Source organism: Oreochromis niloticus, linkage group LG9 (genome assembly GCF_001858045.2).
Source record: "Oreochromis niloticus isolate F11D_XX linkage group LG9, O_niloticus_UMD_NMBU, whole genome shotgun sequence".
Taxonomy (NCBI): Eukaryota; Metazoa; Chordata; class Actinopteri; order Cichliformes; family Cichlidae; genus Oreochromis; species Oreochromis niloticus.
In genome coordinates this window covers 17,594,930-17,613,486 of record NC_031974.2, presented here as the reverse complement: position 1 = coordinate 17,613,486, position 18,557 = coordinate 17,594,930, and the positions used below count along the sequence as shown (strand labels likewise).

At 38.7% G+C, this 18,557-nt stretch overlaps 1 protein-coding gene and 1 long non-coding RNA gene across 5 annotated transcripts in view; one reads left to right on the top strand and one right to left on the bottom strand.

Moving 5' to 3' along the window:
• LOC102078491 (uncharacterized) overlaps positions 1-18,557 on the bottom strand; it is a 73,096-nt gene that overhangs the window by 46,806 nt on the left and 7,733 nt on the right. The gene's annotated exons all lie outside the window — the stretch shown is intronic.
• si:ch73-206p6.1 (phospholipid scramblase 1) lies at positions 4,071-16,367 on the top strand. 3 transcript variants are annotated; one of them, XM_019363104.2, is made up of 7 exons: positions 4,071-4,091; positions 9,815-9,908; positions 12,518-12,560; positions 12,659-12,879; positions 13,047-13,208; positions 13,722-13,883; positions 14,286-16,367. In XM_019363104.2, exons 2-7 carry the CDS (start codon positions 9,840-9,842, stop codon positions 14,313-14,315), a joined length of 687 nt encoding a protein of 228 aa, XP_019218649.1. In that variant the 5' UTR covers positions 4,071-4,091; positions 9,815-9,839; the 3' UTR covers positions 14,316-16,367. The 3 variants fall into 3 exon arrangements, with proteins under 3 accessions (XP_019218649.1, XP_005448952.1, XP_005448951.1); XM_005448895.3 differs by lacking the exon at positions 4,071-4,091 and adding an exon at positions 9,037-9,164; XM_005448894.4 differs by lacking the exon at positions 4,071-4,091 and adding an exon at positions 9,198-9,560.

The window sequence follows — 18,557 nt, the reverse complement described above, 5'->3', positions numbered from 1 at the left end:
TGGAAGGTTTTCTCTCCACAGACATAACATTACAGTACTGGGACAGAGCTTTCAAAGTCAGCATGAGTGCCAGTCTCGGAGCTCAGTAGAGAGGACAGTGCCTCACGAAGGCTTGTGTTGCCTCCAAACAGCTGTGGTGCCTCTTTTGTGTTATTTGGAGGGCCTGTTGCCCCTGCTCTATTCAAGGCTTTCACACCAGTCTCACTCACTTCTCACTCCCTGGGTTCCTCCTCACAGGTCATAAATTAAGCGGAGGGAAGAGAGGCCTGAGATCAGAGAAAAAAGATCAGTCAGGGCCTTATTTCGGTTGGTTTTTGCCACATATTCTGCGCCACAACGGCACAGAGAGAGTCCGTTTCATAAGCAAGTGTAAGAAGCAAACCTGCTGCTTGGCGAGAGGTTCCCTAATGTACAGACAAGTCGGTGGATTTGTGAGTTGGGATGGTGCATTTTGGATTCCACTTGGGGCCACACTGCTGTTGACACTATATGTTATTTTAATGAGTGTTGCAGCGCAGTGGTTAATGTGGCCACGGCTCGTGGCTCAGAGGTGCTGCGAGGAAGCGTGTGTGTGTGCGTATGAGAGAGACAGAGTTGATGGGGGATGGGGGTGGAGGGGTCACAATATGGTTACGGTGACAAGCGCTGGAATAACTCATACACCTCTCCTGTCAAAACAAAGACTACTTGAAGTGAATGAGGCCAGCAGTGACATATTTTATGGTAACTGGAAAAGCTTTTCTTGGCGCCGATTTTTCTTTTTCTTTTTCTTTCACGAGTTCAGATGGAGTTAGTTCTCATTTTCACAATTCAAATTTAAAAAAAAAAAAATCAACATCGTGATGGACACATTGTATTCAGTAAGGTCACCAAACTCAACCCAGTTGTGCATACTGCGACAATGACTTAATGACATGAATGGGGAAAATACTGCACAGTTCAGTGGGTTGCATTGCGTGCTATTATTCCTTTGTGATACAGAGAGATCAAAATTATGAAATATCATGCGACACATGTGGGATCTATTCAGTGATATCACAAAACTCCCATTGAAAAACGGGTAAATGGCTTTGCATGAGGCTGTGTACAGAACCATATGGACGCCTCCACATCTCCTCATTTCATACATGTTTCTTTTGACATCAATAATGCCTCGGTATCCAGTCGCGTTTGGAACACATCCAAAACAATTATAAAGTTGCCGTGGAAACTGAGGTCCTGTGCCAGGGTGAGGCATACTGTCTCCGCTCAGATAACCACATGGAAAGTCACAGCAAACAAAGCACTTGACAGGGGTGCAGAAATGGGAGAAATAAAGAGAGGGAGGGAGGTGAGGGATGGGCAGAGGTGAAGAGACAGCGATGGAATAACAAAAGCAGCGTTCTTGGACAATAAATGTACAAAATAAATCTGTATTTTTGGGGGGTTTGTTTGTTTGAGGGTGTGAATTATAGACATTTCATGCTAGACAAAAAAAAAACCTTGTTGTGACCAATTTAAAGGCCAGTGTTCAGAACATAACAAGGCAAAAAAAAGAAAGAGAGATTTAGAGATCGAGAACCAGCGTTATGTCGAGGTTCAGCAAAGGTCTTAGTTTAAGTGCGGAACAATGCATGTGTTTGTGCTCTTGTGTGCCTGAATGAACATTATCATAGCAAACTAAAACACAGCCTCTTCGGTGACACATGCAATTTTGTGTGCGGGACATTGGGACTGGAGTAATGTATTGTAACCTTATGCTAACCTAATGAACAAGAGGATGAAAGCGGTGTAATGGAGGCATTTTTACATTTATCTTTAGGCTCCTCATTATGCGGTGAATCTGACAACCTCGTTAGGAGTGCACGAAAGATTACCCATGCGGATAAAGAGCACCACCTTCACATAAAAAAAACAAAACACAAACACACAGAAGAATTGTAGAACAGGTAGGAATGTCAAGAGCAAAGGGTGTACAACTGGTACGCACACACACACACATGTACACAAACATGCATATCATTCCCTGGTGGGAGTAACTCGGCTCTGGAAGTCAGAAGCACAATCTGACTGGGTTTCAAAGACCCCTGACTGTCTGTTTATTTAAATGGGAGTAAAGAATGCCACCATTTCAGAGGCAAAGCATTAGTATGTTTTGATCACACTGATGAAGAAGTTTCAGCGCTCTGTTTGGGCAGCTGGGATGATAAACGGGATCACCGATGCTACAAATAAGTCTGCTTTATTTCACATTAGATCCAGGGTCTACAAACTTATGCTAAATGTATAGCTGTTGGGGGGGAAATAATGAATATTTAGGTTTTATAGCAAAACATTTATTTACAGAACAGAGAAAACACAAAGCAGCCTGTAGATTCAGCGTTTTTTAGGTTACATCAGGTCAGCAATCGCCGTAACGTGAATCAATTAAAACATGTTTTTAGGTGTTTGCGCCTGAAGTGTCAGCAGATCTGTGCGTGAGTCATCATTTGTTCTCATTAGTGTTTCTTGGAGAAATCAGTAGCGCTTGAGGAAATCAGGTAATTTGTATTCACAAATAAGCATACTCGACCCAACGACGTCATGTCATTTGTAACAGAGAAAATGTTTTTTGTGCGTGTGTGTGTGTTTGTAAGTACAAAAATATCTTTTCTTTTTTTTTTACAATGAAAAAGCAATTTCTGCATTAGTCTTCTTACTAATACCAATGAGGCCGGGCATCATTAGCTCAATACTGCTCTCCAGTGGATGCAAGGCACATTGATACACTCAAAGTTCAAGTGCACAGGGAGGGTTTTCTACTATATTTGTAGAAATTGAGTCTCGAGGTTTTGAAACACCAGTGCTTTGCAGCTTAAGATTGTATAAGTGAACCTAAACCTAGTTTTAAAGGATGGTTAAAAACATGACTAAGAAAAAGCTTTTAATAATCTAGGTCTGGGATTAATCCATGTCTAGGAAACCAAGCCAAATTTTTTTGGTTATTCCTGCATGTCTTGGATTATTGAGTTTCACTGTAAGTATGACATATGTTCAGAGTTTGACAAAACAAGACATGGCTAAAACAAAAGTATCTACATCAGAACAGTATCTTAAAATCCTATCCTTAAGAGATAGGAAGAAAAGAAGGAGAAAAGAAGATTACACGGGAACTGGACTGAGAATTTATGAACAAAACCAGATTTTAAGAACGTGACTCCAAATTTGAAACTGTTGGTTCAAATTGTTGTCAGTATGTACATTACAGGTCAGGAGAGCGGTGCAACAGTGAGTGTATAGCCATGAAACCACACTGTAAAACACAGTAGAGGTGTTCGATGTTCGGAATATTGAGAAATGATCAACACAAAAAAGTACCATCACATTATGATTAACCATGCAATACTATCTGTAAAGGATGACTGTGATCCCAAACTTGGTGCCAATTAAGTAAAAGCACAGACAATTGAACACTGTCAGTGATGGATTACCCTCCACAAAACTCAACATTATTGAAGCAGTGTGAGATCATCTTGACAGAACAGAACAAAAGGCAGAAACATCCAAAGAAGAGCTTTGAATGTCCTTCAGTAAGCCTGGCCAACTATTCCTGAAGACTACTTAAAGGCGGCCATACCAAATATTGACTTGCAAAATTATTAGAACTGTATAAAGTCTGTTTTGTCCTTATATACCGTATTTTCATCAACACTGCAAATATTTCAAAACAGTGCAGCCATTTTCATAGTAAAATACAGTATAAGGAAATGAAGGCTGACTTATTTGGACTTAACAAATTCATGCATAGTAGTTTGATATTCTAATAGATCTTAAAACAGGGCGAGAAAATCAACTCACACGACTAGGGCTGCTCAATTAATCGAATTTTAATCTCGATTACGATCTGGGTTTTCAATGATCATTAAAAATGACTGAGCCGATTATTAGCACCCCCCTCGTGCTTTACTCTCGCGCTGCTCCGTGTGGCAAATCGAGCGCACCTCTCTGCGTTTCGAACACGCGTCACAACAATTAAGAGGACCCGAGGGAAGCTCGGAAAGCTAAGCAGAAGTTATTTGGAGAGGAGAGGATAATGGCTGCTGAAGAAAGAATGCTGTTGGTTGAAAAGAGAGGTAAAACGACTTCAGTGGTGTGGAAACCAATGTTCCCTCTAAGCTGCGCACGTGCGCAATTGCGCACTGCTGGCACGGTCTCTGCGCACAGAAAGTCTGCGTTGCGCACAAAAAAAATCTAACCTGAATTGAAATTAAAATTAAAACTTTAACAATTCTGTTTTGCAGTGTTAGTCAGTAAGTGACTGGCTGCTCCTGTATGGGATTAGAACGATGCCACCTTATCCTATAGTCCAGCCAATAATGCGATTCACATTCGTATATACGCAGCCAATCAACGTTGTTGACAGGCTATGACAGCATCCTTATGGGTGCTCTTGGTGGTCCTTATGTGCCGACACCGGTGTTTTAGCTAGCAAAGCGGCGTGGCTGATGTGCAGTGAAGCCACATTAATGACAACGTGTACAACCATTGGAGATGTGAGCAGGACAGACGGAACAATTGACAGAAAAAGTGTGGACTTTATACCAGTTTTTAAATTGTGTTGCTAGGCCACGTAAAACCAGAGTTATGATAAAAATATATGCAATGTTTGGTTTTCTTCCTGAATACTGTCGTTGTTTATATTTACTGCGGGAAGAAACGGTAAAAACGGCGTTTTATAAGGAAAACGCTCGAAAGCGCTCTCCGCCTGTGAGCAAAAACAAAACCAAAAAACCCCCCACCCTTTCCTATTGGTCGAAAAAAGTACCATGTCGACCAATCAAAAAATGATATGGCAACGTGGCATCTAGTTGTTAAGAAACGGGGGGAAGTTTTAGGAGTGACGGCGATTTTGAGATGTGAGAGATTTGAGACGTTTAGCACAAGTTAGTGTAGTGTAGTTAGTGTGTAGTGTAGTCAATAGCTTTGTTGTGTGTCAGAACAATGAGGCGGCTGCTGAATGTTACAGGTGTTACAGGAGTGATACATCTCCTGTTGTCAGGCCTGCAGGTATCAGGCTGTTGTTCTTTTATCTCATAGTGGACAGAAATGATTTTTTGGAGTGGCACAAATAATTTGTGTGGCATCAGATTTGATGCAGAACAGCTGATTGTTCTGTAAATAGTTTGAAATGTTTATTTAAAAAAACGCTTTGGCTGCATTAAAAAAAAAATAGCTGCAAAAAACTTTGTTGTTTGCCAAACTGAGTTACTTTTTTGAAGTAGTAACTATAAAATTAATTGCCCAGCATTGGTCATTATATACTGTATTTTACAGACAGAGTTATAGGACTCTCTCCCAGACCACAGACTCATAATACAAGTCAGAGCTTTATGGGAAAAAAAAAAAAAAGAAAGAAAGAAAGTTGTGTTTTCAAAATTGGAGTTCAAGTTACTTTTACGTCCAATAGTGTTAACATACTACACAGATCATGAACAGGATTTTTTAAATTTTCATTGTAAGTGGGCTAAAGCAGTTAATTAAAAGTAGTCTAACATAAATGTAAATGCTGTAATTTGATTATTTTAATAAACCATGTAACTTGGATGGATTGGATGCTGGCGTGACCACAGTGCACACGTCTGATGTCGCTCACAGTGGTCCAAGGGACCGCTCAGGGAGTTTGTGTGTTCGCTCAGACACATGAAATATTTGAGGAAACATTGGTGGAAACATTATGGGTTCGCGGAGTCAGACGTGGATCAAATATTATGCAGTATTTTGAAGTTCACTAAACATAGATGTTTACATTTTTCATTTATTTTTTATATTGCAAACATTTGCACTGTAATCAGTATTTGCACACTATTTTATATTATTTTTTGACAATCTTTAAAGCCATTATTGTTAAATAAATATCGTCAAATAATCGAGATCTCAATTTCAGTGAAAATAATCGTGATTATCATTTTTGCCATAATCGAGCAGCCCTACACACGACTGTTATAAGTCAATTCATCTTTCTCCTGTGTGAAGGACCTCAGTCTGAGACCTCTCCTCTGACTCTGTTCAATCTATAAAAGTTGTGCTCCACTGTCAGGAGAGGACATCTTGGCCACGTTCGTTGGGACTTGGTTAACAGAGCACATGGACTTTCGTGAAAATGACAAAAATTATGCAGTTTCCACATTTTATGGCCTCCAGGGAGATTAAATGATAATTTTCTGCAGACATTATAATTTCTATTGCTAACAATCAAATTGCTTTTCAATTTAATAGAATTTCAGAAATTCTCTTCTGCACCAAAACTGATATTCAGTGTCCTTTCTAGTGGACAGCGAGACTTACTACCTCACATTTTCAACCTATGTCTATACTTCAGGAAGCACAGGGAAGGGTAAAGCAGAAAGGATTTTACTCAAATTGTAGAAGATGAGCCAGACTTGTTGGAGTTAGGAGATCAGGTCGAGGAAGGACAGACATTAGAGCAGTACAAACACTGACTTTTGAGGTGGTATGTATTACAAAGTTGTTGTTTTTTTTTTAAATATATGGCTCTGAATTGTAAGGTAAAGACCCTACTAGATCCTAATAAAGAGAACACCCCAACAATCAAACGAGCCCCTTTGAGCAAACACTTGGCGACAGTGGAAACAAAAATCTCCCTATAACCAGGAAGAAAAGCTCAGGCAGAACCAGGCTCAGGGAGTGGCAGCCAGCCTATTATCTTGATGTTACTGATACGGAGGGAAAGGAATAAAGCACTCTGTAAGCCGAGACCTCCCTTAAACAATGCAATGAGGCTGCTTCAATCTGCTGAGATGGTGTAAAGATGATTCCCTTCACAGGCTGGTGTCTTGTATATCAGTTGTGAAACAAAATCCCACAACTTCAGAGCTCTAGTGGTGTCAACATACCATCCCTCTGTCATACTATCCACGATCATTGTTAGTGCCTTGGGTGACATGACCACACAACCCAACTTTATGTTCCCGTTGCCAGTGTTGGGGTTGGCACTCAATAAAAAAGTAATGAATTACTCACTAAGCATTACTTCTCTTAAAAGCAGTTCAGTATGTTACTTAATTACTCACTGGAGAAAGCAATTCGTTACACTACTTGTTGCATTACTTTCTTGTTACTCTGTAAAATGACAAAAACACACTGTGACATGATTACCAGTTAGCAATATAAACCTTAGGCTTCAGTCCCACACACCAACAAAAATCCCCAACATACACAGAATCTTTCTTTTAGTGTTTACGTATGAACACAAAATCCACAACAAAAAGCAAAGATGAATCCAGCTCAAAGAGACTTCAAAACAAATGACACAGTGTTTCTACTGTAGAAACATGAACAGGCACAAACAGAGGCTTCAAGCCTGACTGCTCATCACTGTCTTTGTTACCTGATAAAGATCAGCCTCTGGCTCCTGGGCTGGGCATGCACTCAGCTTTCAAATCACACTGGGTTCTTGGCTAGCTTTGTGTTAGCATGCCGTCTGTGCAGGTGCTTCCAAAGAGTGGAAGTTGTGTTAGGACGATAAAACAGTTGTTTCTGTTCTGGACAGTTTACACTTTACCATCGTTCAATTAAACTAAAACTAATGTTAAATTCTCTGTGGTAAACCGCTCCACCATTTTCCTGCTCCGGAACAGGAACTGAAATCAGCTGATTGCAGCGCAAGTGTGCGAAAAATAAAAGGAATTTTTTTTCTTTTTCTTTTTTTAAATATCTACCCAGCATGTAGATAACAAGAAACTTTGTAACACAAGTAATTACATAATAATAAGTTACATTACTGAAAAATGTAATGTGATACAGTACAGTACAGTAATGCATTACACTCAACTCTGCTATTTTGTGTGCAGATTAGAATTTAATTAAAATAGAAAAATAAATAAATTTAAATGTTAAATTTATGTTTTAGAGTTCATATGCGTATTCTCAGTTTCAGTACAATATAATAATCAGAAAATACAATATAGACTTATTTCTGTGTAGTGATTTTTTAGTTAAAAAAAAAAAAAAGTTTCTCAAAATAGAAGCAGTTAAGCCAAAGACAGATAATCAGGGTATTAATGCCAAATGAGTGAGTTTAAAGCCAGATATACTGCAGGGTACTTACCCTTAAGGAAACAATCACGTCTTAATAAATGCCATCCATGCTTGCAGGAGGCAGCATATGGTTTTAACATCTGAAAGTCCTCTGGACATTGGACTATTAACTTTATTATCAAACAACAATTGTATCATAGTACTGAAACACAGGAAGACACAAAAACAACATCTGAGAGCTTAATCAACGCTAAAACTAACCGCAGTTAAACAAGGGATTGTAAAAAGGTTCTGTAGTAGAAATCACTGTGTGAGATCAGGTCTGATAAACTGTTGTCACTGATCATATTTTGTCTGCATTCAAAAAAAGTTTGACCATTACGATGCAACGAAATTGACATATATGACCAAGATCCGGAAAAGCTGTTGTATTTTTTAAATGTAATATAGATTGAGGCAAAGTAGAAAACTGTCATGTTACTCTTACAAATCAAATATTTACATTTTCGGGGGGAAGTTGGTTTTTGCGTTTTGCTAAAGACGGAAGAAACTATCGGCTTATTATCAGCAGACAGTTCAAAAGCACACATATGTGATGTGATTACCATACATGGCAAGGGTTGCTTTCTATGAAGGCACCATTAATATTGGTGTATATGACGTAACTTTGGAATTTATTGCAGATTACTTTGTAAAATCCACACATTAACATGCACAGGTAACAGGATATACTTGAAACCGTTTCACAGTGTTGCGTTTCCTCGTATTTATGGTGACATCAAGAGGATGGAAAAAGAAAATATCAGGAAAACCGATATGCTGCTAACGTGTGCATAATGAATAAATTAAATAGCATTAACTATTAATGTTGGCTTTTTCAATTATACTTATCTATTTTTGGTTTTGTTTTGCTTTTGTGTAATGCAAACGCTCTAATCGTGCAACTTATTCCTATTTTAATTTGCTCTATTTTTTTCAGTTCTACTCAAATCTATTTGCTTCTGCTGAGTTCATTTCTATACTCTCATATCGCCATTGGTGCATGAAGATGGGAAGTACAACCACGTCGACCAATGAGATTAGAGTTTTATTCCATTGGTTTGGTTCCGGAGTGGCCCGTTATTATTTTAAGTAGCAGGTTAAAATCGGTGAGTATTTTTTGTCCCTCTTGTAAAATCTGGATGTCTCGCGTCTAGTTAGAACTGCGGAGGGCGTGTAGAGACACTTTCGTGTTGACTGTAGCCCGTCGCTTTGAACGACTGGCTCTGTCTGAATCCCAAAGTAGGCAGATCAAATCTCGGGGTGCGCTCTCCGTACCAGCTGACGAAACATTCACGGGTAGTAAACATATTTAACGTGATCGGTCACAAAATCTGCGCTGACTCGATCTGCTTGCTTGAACACGGTCAGTGTGGCTCACACGGGCTTTAGGCCCGCTGTCTATGTGTAAACAAACGGACTAAGAGGATTTCTCCAGCTGGTGTCTCCCCGTCAGAAGCTCGTCACTTCCAGAACCAACCAAGAATATCTGTGTCGCCCACCATGTAGGTCTGCAGCCGCTCCCCCACGCTGTGGACTATAACTACATCGCTGTTGGTTAACAAAAGCATATACTGGAGCTTAGAGAGCACAGCGATGCCCCCAGGCTCTTCTATCGACCTCAAAATACTAGATAGATGTCGAAAATATACGGATCGTTGTCCATTTGCTTCGGTTTAGCAGCATTTGTTCACGACTGTGATTATACATAAGCAGAAGATGGCGCCATTTCTCAGTTTTAAACACTCTTCATCAACAGGTCTCATCAACTCCCTCTGGACGGTATGAACATGTATGCTGTGCCCAGCCCGGGAATACCAGGCTGTCCCCCAGGATTAGAGTACCTGACGCAGGTAGGTAAAGTACAAGTGACTCTAAATGGAGCAATCTGCATAGCCAAAAGTCTAAATTGATACTCAAGGGCAGACATAATGAGCAATATTATCTTCCTTCTGGTTCCTAATATTAAATAGCCACCTGACACAGCAGAAAATCACAAAGCAGTGAAAACTATGGAAAAAACTATGGAAACATACCCTGACTTACTCATCCTTTATAACTACATAGATTAAAACATTGTGTATTGACAATATTTCCTCTAAATTAAATAGCTTAAATTAAATGCTTAACCAAACTGACATAACTAACAACCCCACATATAATGATCGCCACTGATGTTCACACAGGCATTCTGACATGTCACAGTAGGAGAGTGTGAACAATTAAAGAAAAAGTGACTGAATTCTGTGCAAGCTGGTTTGCTGTCACATTATGATTGTTACACTTGTTGTTAATAGTGACACTTCTGCTTTTGCTTGCTGTGATAAGTCAACATCTGCCCTGTGAATAAGCTCTGTTGGGAAGAGTTGCTAATTAATTGAAGCCACCAGTCTTTTTCTTCATTCCTTGCAGTTTTAGGTCCATTCATTAAAGTTGAGAAGAACATAATGAAGTCCATGGTAAAAGTATACTGATCCACTTAAAATAAAAAGTGAGATGCGCTGCATGTGTTTATTCCAGAGGGTAAGTTGTTATAATTAGTAAAAGATATGAGACCAGGCTGTTCTGATCAAATCAAAGGCTGTCTTTCAGAACAAAAAAATCAAGTCATCAGAGAGAGATTGGTACTCATATGCTAGACTGTTTGTTCCCAGTGCTTTGCTCAGCTTCTAGAGCTCCATTTAAAGTTTGACAAATTTGAACTGCGAAAAAACCTGTCTAGATTAACTGGCTAGCAAAGGTTTGTAGATGAGACAGTGGCTCTCACATCCTCACTCTGCTGCTATAGCAACAAAACTTTTCTCTGATCCCTCTGGCCTCGCCTGCGCCTCATTGCCTTCATCCTTTTTTTGTTTTAGAAAAAGCTTCTTACGTACCAGCTTAGTTACCACCAGAGGCCAAAAGTGACAAACACAGTAATGGGAACGCTCTCTCTGTCTCTTCTGCTCGCTGGCCTCGCTCTCATAAAATGAGTGTGCGCCAAGTGATTTGAAGTTTATCTACTGCTTGAATGACCCAAAGAGGGGAGAAAAATACCCTACTACCATTTTTGATAAGAGGTATCATATTTTGGGAGGAATGGATTGATCCAGAGCTATAATTATTCTATTCTATTGATTATTTCTATCTGAGATCCAGGGCTACTCATTAAAACAATGAAGGTTGAAGTCCCCCCCCCCCCCCAAAATAACACAACTCCCTATAAGCAAGCACTTGGCGACAGCAGGAAGGAAAACTCCTTTTAATAGGAAGAAACCTCTGGCAGAACCAGGCAGGGGCAGATGTAGAAACGTTTTCTTAGATTTGCATAAGGGTGGCATGGAAATCAGATTAGGTGGCAAAGTCAAAGCCATTTCTTTACACATATGCAGGTGTTACCTTCTGTAATATGTACTATATATGGATAAATACATCAAATGCACTAAGTATACACATGTTTCATATAAACATCATCTGTATCTTTCTTATTGGCTTTCATCCAAATAATTAAACATTTCAGTTGCTTAAAAAATGTGAATTTTAATTCTATGTACTGTATAGCCTATGTAATGAATAAGCATGTAGCCCAATAAGTATACAATCCAGAAAACTACACAATATGAGATGGATCAGTTAGAAATACAAGTCTAACTTAAGTTTCACACTCTTCTTATTAGAAATAAATGGTAAATGGCCTGTATTTGTACAGTGCTTTACTAGTCCCTAAGGACCCCAAAGCGCTTTACACATCCAGTCATCCACCCATTCACACACACTGGTGATAGCAAGCTACATTGTAGCCACAGCCACCCTGGGGTGCACTGACAGAGGCGAGGCTGCCGGACACTGGCGCCACCGGGCCCTCTGACCACCACCAGTAGGCAACGGGTGAAGTGTCTTGCCCAAGGACACAACGACCGAGACTGTCGGAGCCGGGGCTCGAACCTGCAACCTTCCGATTACAAGGCGAACTCCCAACTCTTGAGCCACGATCGCCCAATCAAATTGTTACACGTCTAAATTTACACAAAATGTCAAAAATGCGCCGTCGGTTGCTACTGACAACAAGAAACAAAGCCGTTTTGCGTTAGGGGCTGAACCATTTTTAATGAGGGGGGGATTATACAGTATATTTCATTTTAGAATTGATATTCAATGTTAATTGAAGCTAGGCTCAAAGTGTTAATGATAGCTTATTTTAATAAACAATTGTCATATGCAAATCTTGGGTGGTACTAGAGGTGGCAAAAGATTATTTTAGGGTTGCACATGCCACCCCAGGCCACCACAGTAGGTTCGCCCCTGGAACCAGGCTCAGAGAGGGGGAGCTGTTTCCTGTGACAGGGTGGCGGTGAGGAGAGGGAGAAATAATACAGCACCTGTTATTTATGTTTATGCCAGCATATATAACACTACCCCACCAACAGCTGCTCCTCTCAAGTGTTACATGAAAAAAAATAACATTGCTTATGTGGTTTTCTAGGTGGATCAACTGCTCATCAAACAGAAAGTTGAGTTGATTGAAGGTATAGTATGTAAATAGTTTACTACATGCATATTCTAAGGATGTCTTTAGCAACAGTTGTTCAGTGTTTTGTTTTGGGTTTATTTGTAATCCATGCAGCTCTTATTGGTTTTGAAAGCAATAATAAGTATGAAGTTCGTAATGTCATGGGCCAGAACGTCTTCTACGCTGTCGAGGAGAACGACTGTCTGAGTCGACAGTGTTGCGGTCCCCTGCGCTCCTTCACCATCCACATCCTTGACAATTTTGGACAAGAAATCATCACTGTCACCAGACCACTTAAGTGCATGTCATGCTTCTTCCCTTGTTGTCTACAAGAGGTGAGCGTAACTACGTTTAGACATATCCTCTTTGTATATGTTAAATTACAGTATTTCCCTTTGATCACCAAATTGTTTACACCTCGCACCACATCTTTGATTTTTACACGTATTTTTTAAATGCTGACTAGAAATGAAACTCTGTTCTTTAATAATGCTTCATTCAGCTGGAGGTGCAGGCTCCCCCCGGCAACACAGTGGGCTATGTGATACAACAGTGGCATCCCTTCTCCCCTAAATTTATTGTTGCTAACGAACACAACGAACCTGTACTGAAAATTCATGGGCCTTTCTGCGGATGGAGCTGCCTTCCAGATGTTGACTTTGAGGTGGGTTTACCCAAACACAGAGAAATCCGTGAAACTTGTGAAAACACAACATGACATGGTTACATTCACACCCACTGGACATTATTTTTTTAAAGGAAGCCTCCTCGTGCTCTGAAGCGAGAAATGTGTTTCCAGTAACACAAGCCCGTGGCTTGGATGAAGCCACTGCACAGGGCATGCTCTTGTGTGGCATAGTGTAGGCTTTGTTCCATGGCTCAGCTAGTTTTATTAGATTGAGCTGTGAAGGGGATTTGGGTCAGTGATACAGGCCTTTTGCCAGATCCAAAGAAAGGGTAACTGAAGCATGATATTACCATCCCCTAGCTGCTTTGAACTCATTATGGAGCGTACAAATCTCAGATTTCTGTGGCAGCGGGCAAAAAAAAAAAAAAAATCGAATTATGAGCTGTTCGATGATCCTGTTCCAGTAAAACCAAACAAGTCCAGGGAATGACCTTTACGCTAATGCAACACATGTGTGCAATTTGTTTTCTTTTGCAACTCTTTCCACAGATTTTAACAATGGATGAAATCAGCAAGATTGGGAAAATCAGTAAGCAGTGGACAGGGCTTCTTAGGGAGGCATTCACAGATTCAGACAACTTTGGTATCCAGTTTCCCATGGACCTGGATGTGAAAATCAAGGCTGTGATGATCGGCGCATGTTTTCTCATTGTAAGTTCAACCTTCACTTACCTTTTAGTCAAAATGATTATATGATATATTAACCTGTCATGTTAAGGCTTTGTAAAGGATGTAGTTTTAGAGTTCTTGAGCTGCAGATTAGGTGTAATTTTCAACACAGGGAACCAGCAACTGACCAACTGACTTAATGTGTAACTTTGCCCTCATTTAGTGGGAAATGTGGTTTAAAATCACCTGAATTGCAACTAATAGAAATAAGAGTTTGCTAAATTCTTTTAATATGTTTTTACTTTTCTAGAAAATTGGCAGTCCAAATTTTATATATGCTTTGGCTGATGCATTTTAACAGACGATTAAGCATTACATCGTTACATTTTTAAGCATTTTTAAGCATTTTTATGAATGTTTTCTTTTTCCTTATTTTGCATACAGGATTTCATGTTCTTTGAGTCAACTAACTAGGAGCCAAACTGCATTTCCTTGTACCTCTGCAAGAAGAACGAGGCCTCAAAGCCATGGTGATTAGTCCCAAATGCCCTAACATCGAACAACCTTCAAAGAAATAGTTTAAAGAAAGTACCAAATGGTACGTCAACATCAACACTTTGCATGAACAAAGAAATAGAAGGTTTGTTTTAGACTTAGCTGCTCAGGTTTGTTGCAAAATCATGTCATTGGGCTGAAAGTGCACAATGCAGTTTTAGTTTAGCCAGTGTTCATGAAGATTTCATTATTATAATTATTATCTTGTATTTATTTAAAAGAAATGTTTTTTTTAATATATTTTTTGCCGTGTGTTTTACATTGTGATCATTAATTCAATCTGGAACCCCCAAAAAACTTTGCTATTACTGCAAAATAACGTTTAGGGTAAAGATACATTTATATACAAGGAAACGAAAAGGGAGAACAGTGGTGTAGGAAAAAAATAGTTTGGTCAATATGGTTAGTATGAAACCCTCCTATGTAATTTGGTCATATTACAAGTAAAGATACTAATTTACTTAATCTACTCTGCTTGTATCTACTGTGTGAGAACTAAGGAACTCGTTTAATTCGGTTATCTGTAGTTCTGATATCCAGTGCCCTTTTTTATTGCTTTATGTTTTGGTCACTTTGCCACACATAGCGATGTCTGTGTGCACTGCTTTGAACAAGTGTGTGTCTGTGAGCTATGATTGTACTTGTCTGTGAACAGAAGTTATAATACCATACATTTTTTTTCCACAGTATTTTTTTTAAGGAAAGGGTGGGTGGGAAGTAGAAAGGATGTTCTATAAGCTTGACACACTGTTCTTGTCTTGCCCACTAGAGGGAGCTAGATATTCATTTAAGAATAAGCAGGCCAGATGAACGATCTAAATACTTGCTAATGTTATTAGTATCTGATGACATTGTATATTTTTTTGATAAACTCAGGTTGAAATGCATGCTACTACTGTATTACAGTATTGGTCACTACTGGCTCTGGACGTTACACACCTGCACCTGATACTATGAACATGAAGCGTTCACTGGTTTGTTTCTTAAATCATTTTGTACATGATATGATTTTAATATCCATATATTGCTTCCATTTTCTTTTATATTACATTTAATTTTGATTATGTTTACCTTTTACATTAATATCCTATATGACAGTTTTACATGTATCAAAATATTGTAGTTTCCAGTACAATAGAATAATATTTTGCAGAAAATGGACATTATAATACATATTAAATGTGGCAATCGGTGTGATTAGGGGTGGTATAAAGTATTGTAGCGAAGGCGTTATGTGTCAACTACATTGCCAGTTAACATTCTTTATGAAATATTTTTTTCACCATGACTGTGTAATCTGTGACTTTACAAATCTGAAAAATCAGCCTCCATCTTAAGCCATTTTTACATATTAATACTTAAGCTTTTAATTTTGTAAAAGTACTATATATTGCCAGTTGGAAGAGATAATATTACTGGTGTAAACTTACATTTTTTTTGGTGTCCAGAGTGTTTTATTCTGCCTTTAATGTATTGACACTTGTTTTTAGAATAGCCATAAGTGGATTTATTTCTCTCTTTATAAACATAATTTTTTAAACCCCTTAATTATGCGAAACATAAATAAGAACTTAATAGATGTCTTTTCTGAAGTCTGTTTTTTTTTTCTTTGCATAAAGTTGGTTGAGATAATACTCAGTTGAAATAAAATCCAATCCCATTCTTGCCACTAGCATGGGCCTTTCCTTTTCTTAGAATACAGTAGTAGAATAAGATGCTGGTGCTAGATCCTCTGAAGGCTATTTGATTGTGTTTAAACGCCAAAAAATTCAGCGAGAATGTGATCTTAAAAAAGGGAACTTTGCTATTTTCAGTCAGTTATATAACAAAAACAGTTAGAGTCCTTATTCTTCTACTTTTGCACTAATACTGTAAACTGATAAACTGTTTAGTCACGCAATGAATGGAAATGAGCTAAGCTTAGATTGTGCAAATAGTCCATGGAAAAACTTCAATAAAAAATAAAAAGAACTGTGATGTGTGATGTTCTTTTGATTTCAATACTAAAATGAGTAGAAACTGACCATTAACAACCACTGATAGTGAAAAGGTTAAACTTTAGTGGGTACTATGACTGAACTTCTTTGTTATAGTCATTTCAATATGTTTTATAACAATGCTCAGACCTTGTAAACAGTTATGTAAAGGCACTGTGCTTGGTAACCACCTTCATCTGGTCTTTCATCGGTTTCCTTAAAACGTCTTTGTTAATGTTTCTGAATGTTGAATTTTTAATGGAAAAACCTGATCTGAGGTCCAGAATAATCAACAGTTGCATCAAAGAGATATGAAGGATATTATGAAGAGGGAAACGAAAACTACTAATTTTCTCCCTTCTGAAATAAGCTACAAACCTTCATTGGATAAGTCCAAGTAATTCTCATTACGACAGCCTTTTTAACAACAACACCTTTCGTTATGACATTTATTCAACGGAAAAATTATCTGCTGTGAAAATACTCATATCTTTTGATGAGCCTGGTGTTTATGGAAATTATCATTACTAAGTTATATTAAGAGCTTCCTTATAAGGTAACTATTTAAGGTCAAATTTCTCTTATATATGTAGGGTTTGTATTATACTTAAGGGTATGTGTGAATCATGGCAAATATCAAGTTTCAGTTATTTTTGTGGTGCAGATGGTTTTTTCACGTTATATGGCAATATTTTCCGGAATACACGATGTCCTACTTCTCTGAGTGGTACAGATAATTAAGCTGTGGTTGGAAAATAGTGTGGAGGAGTGCACGTGGAGGAGGGAGAATGTGATTAAGAATAACACTTTATGCCATTTTTTTTCTTTTTTTCTGATCATCAAATAAAATTCTTCTCATGACATAGGTATGGCAGTGGTTATATTTGCAGTAGTACTGAGGCGGATAGATGGTCAGATTGTTGTGGAGTGGCGATGTCTATGATATAGCAAGTCACATTTTCTGTATATGCAAGTAAGCCTAGCTCTTCTGGCTTCAAGTGACATCCATTCTTTTATTAAAGGGTTTATGAAAGGACTGTAACACACACAGATTCTAGATCTGACCAACCTTCTCAGCCGTAGGCAAAAGACGACGACCAATAAAATTCTAAAAGATAATTTATTAGTACACTGATCATAAAAATGAAGGGACAAAATAGTCCAGTGTCCCACTTGCAAAAGGGATACAACACACAGTCCAAGCTATGCCACACTTCACTATGCCGACAACTTTAACAGGAAACAACAGTTGTCCTCCAAGACCCAAAGGCTGTAAGTAAAAGGCTGATAATCACGCCAGCTTCAGTAAACCAACTCTGCCTTTAGGCTGTGTCACATAGTAGGCACTGACCTCCACAGAGAAACAAAATATCACAGCAGTGTTTGTATTGGGTATAAATAGACCAGAGTATCAGTACAATCACATACACTGCCTTCAGTTAATCCAACCCCATAACAACCACTGGTTCACAGCAATTGTGATACACAAAACAACTCCCAAACTAGTGCCCAATACCCACAGCAAACACAGAGATGAGTTAATATAGGCAATACTAGTCCACCATATTACAGGGGCATCACTATGGCAGCTCAGTATGAGCCAGTGTAAACAAGCCAAGTCAGCAAGATGTTTTCTGTGTATATTAGAAAGCTAACTTTAGCATTCTAACACAAATACATATACAGTATATAGCTACTATTAGCCGGTCTCCTGCTCATAAGGGATTGCTACAAGAATCAGGGATCAGGAATCCTTCACTGGTTTGGCAGATGTATAAACCACTACACTACAGAGATACTGTGACTGCACGATTGACTTCATTAGTCTCTCACATTGTTGTGGAGAACTTTTGACCCACTCTTCTTTACAGTGTTGCTTCACTTCATTGAACTTTCCAGACATTTGTTTATGTACAGCTCTTACGGTACTGAAGACTGTGGCACACACCTGAATGCTCCAGACCAGCAAACTGACAAAACGTCTGCTTTTATAGAGGTCCTCATACTTGGTCATCATCACATAATTAGGTATATTTGATTAGCAGCACATGCCTGCTAATTACCCTATTAATTCCTATGGAAACAGAGAGGGTGTACCTAACTTTTTAAGTACATAACCTCACTAACATAACTAAATATAATCTATTTTTCTGACAACTGTAATTCTGTACTTAAACTTACCCTG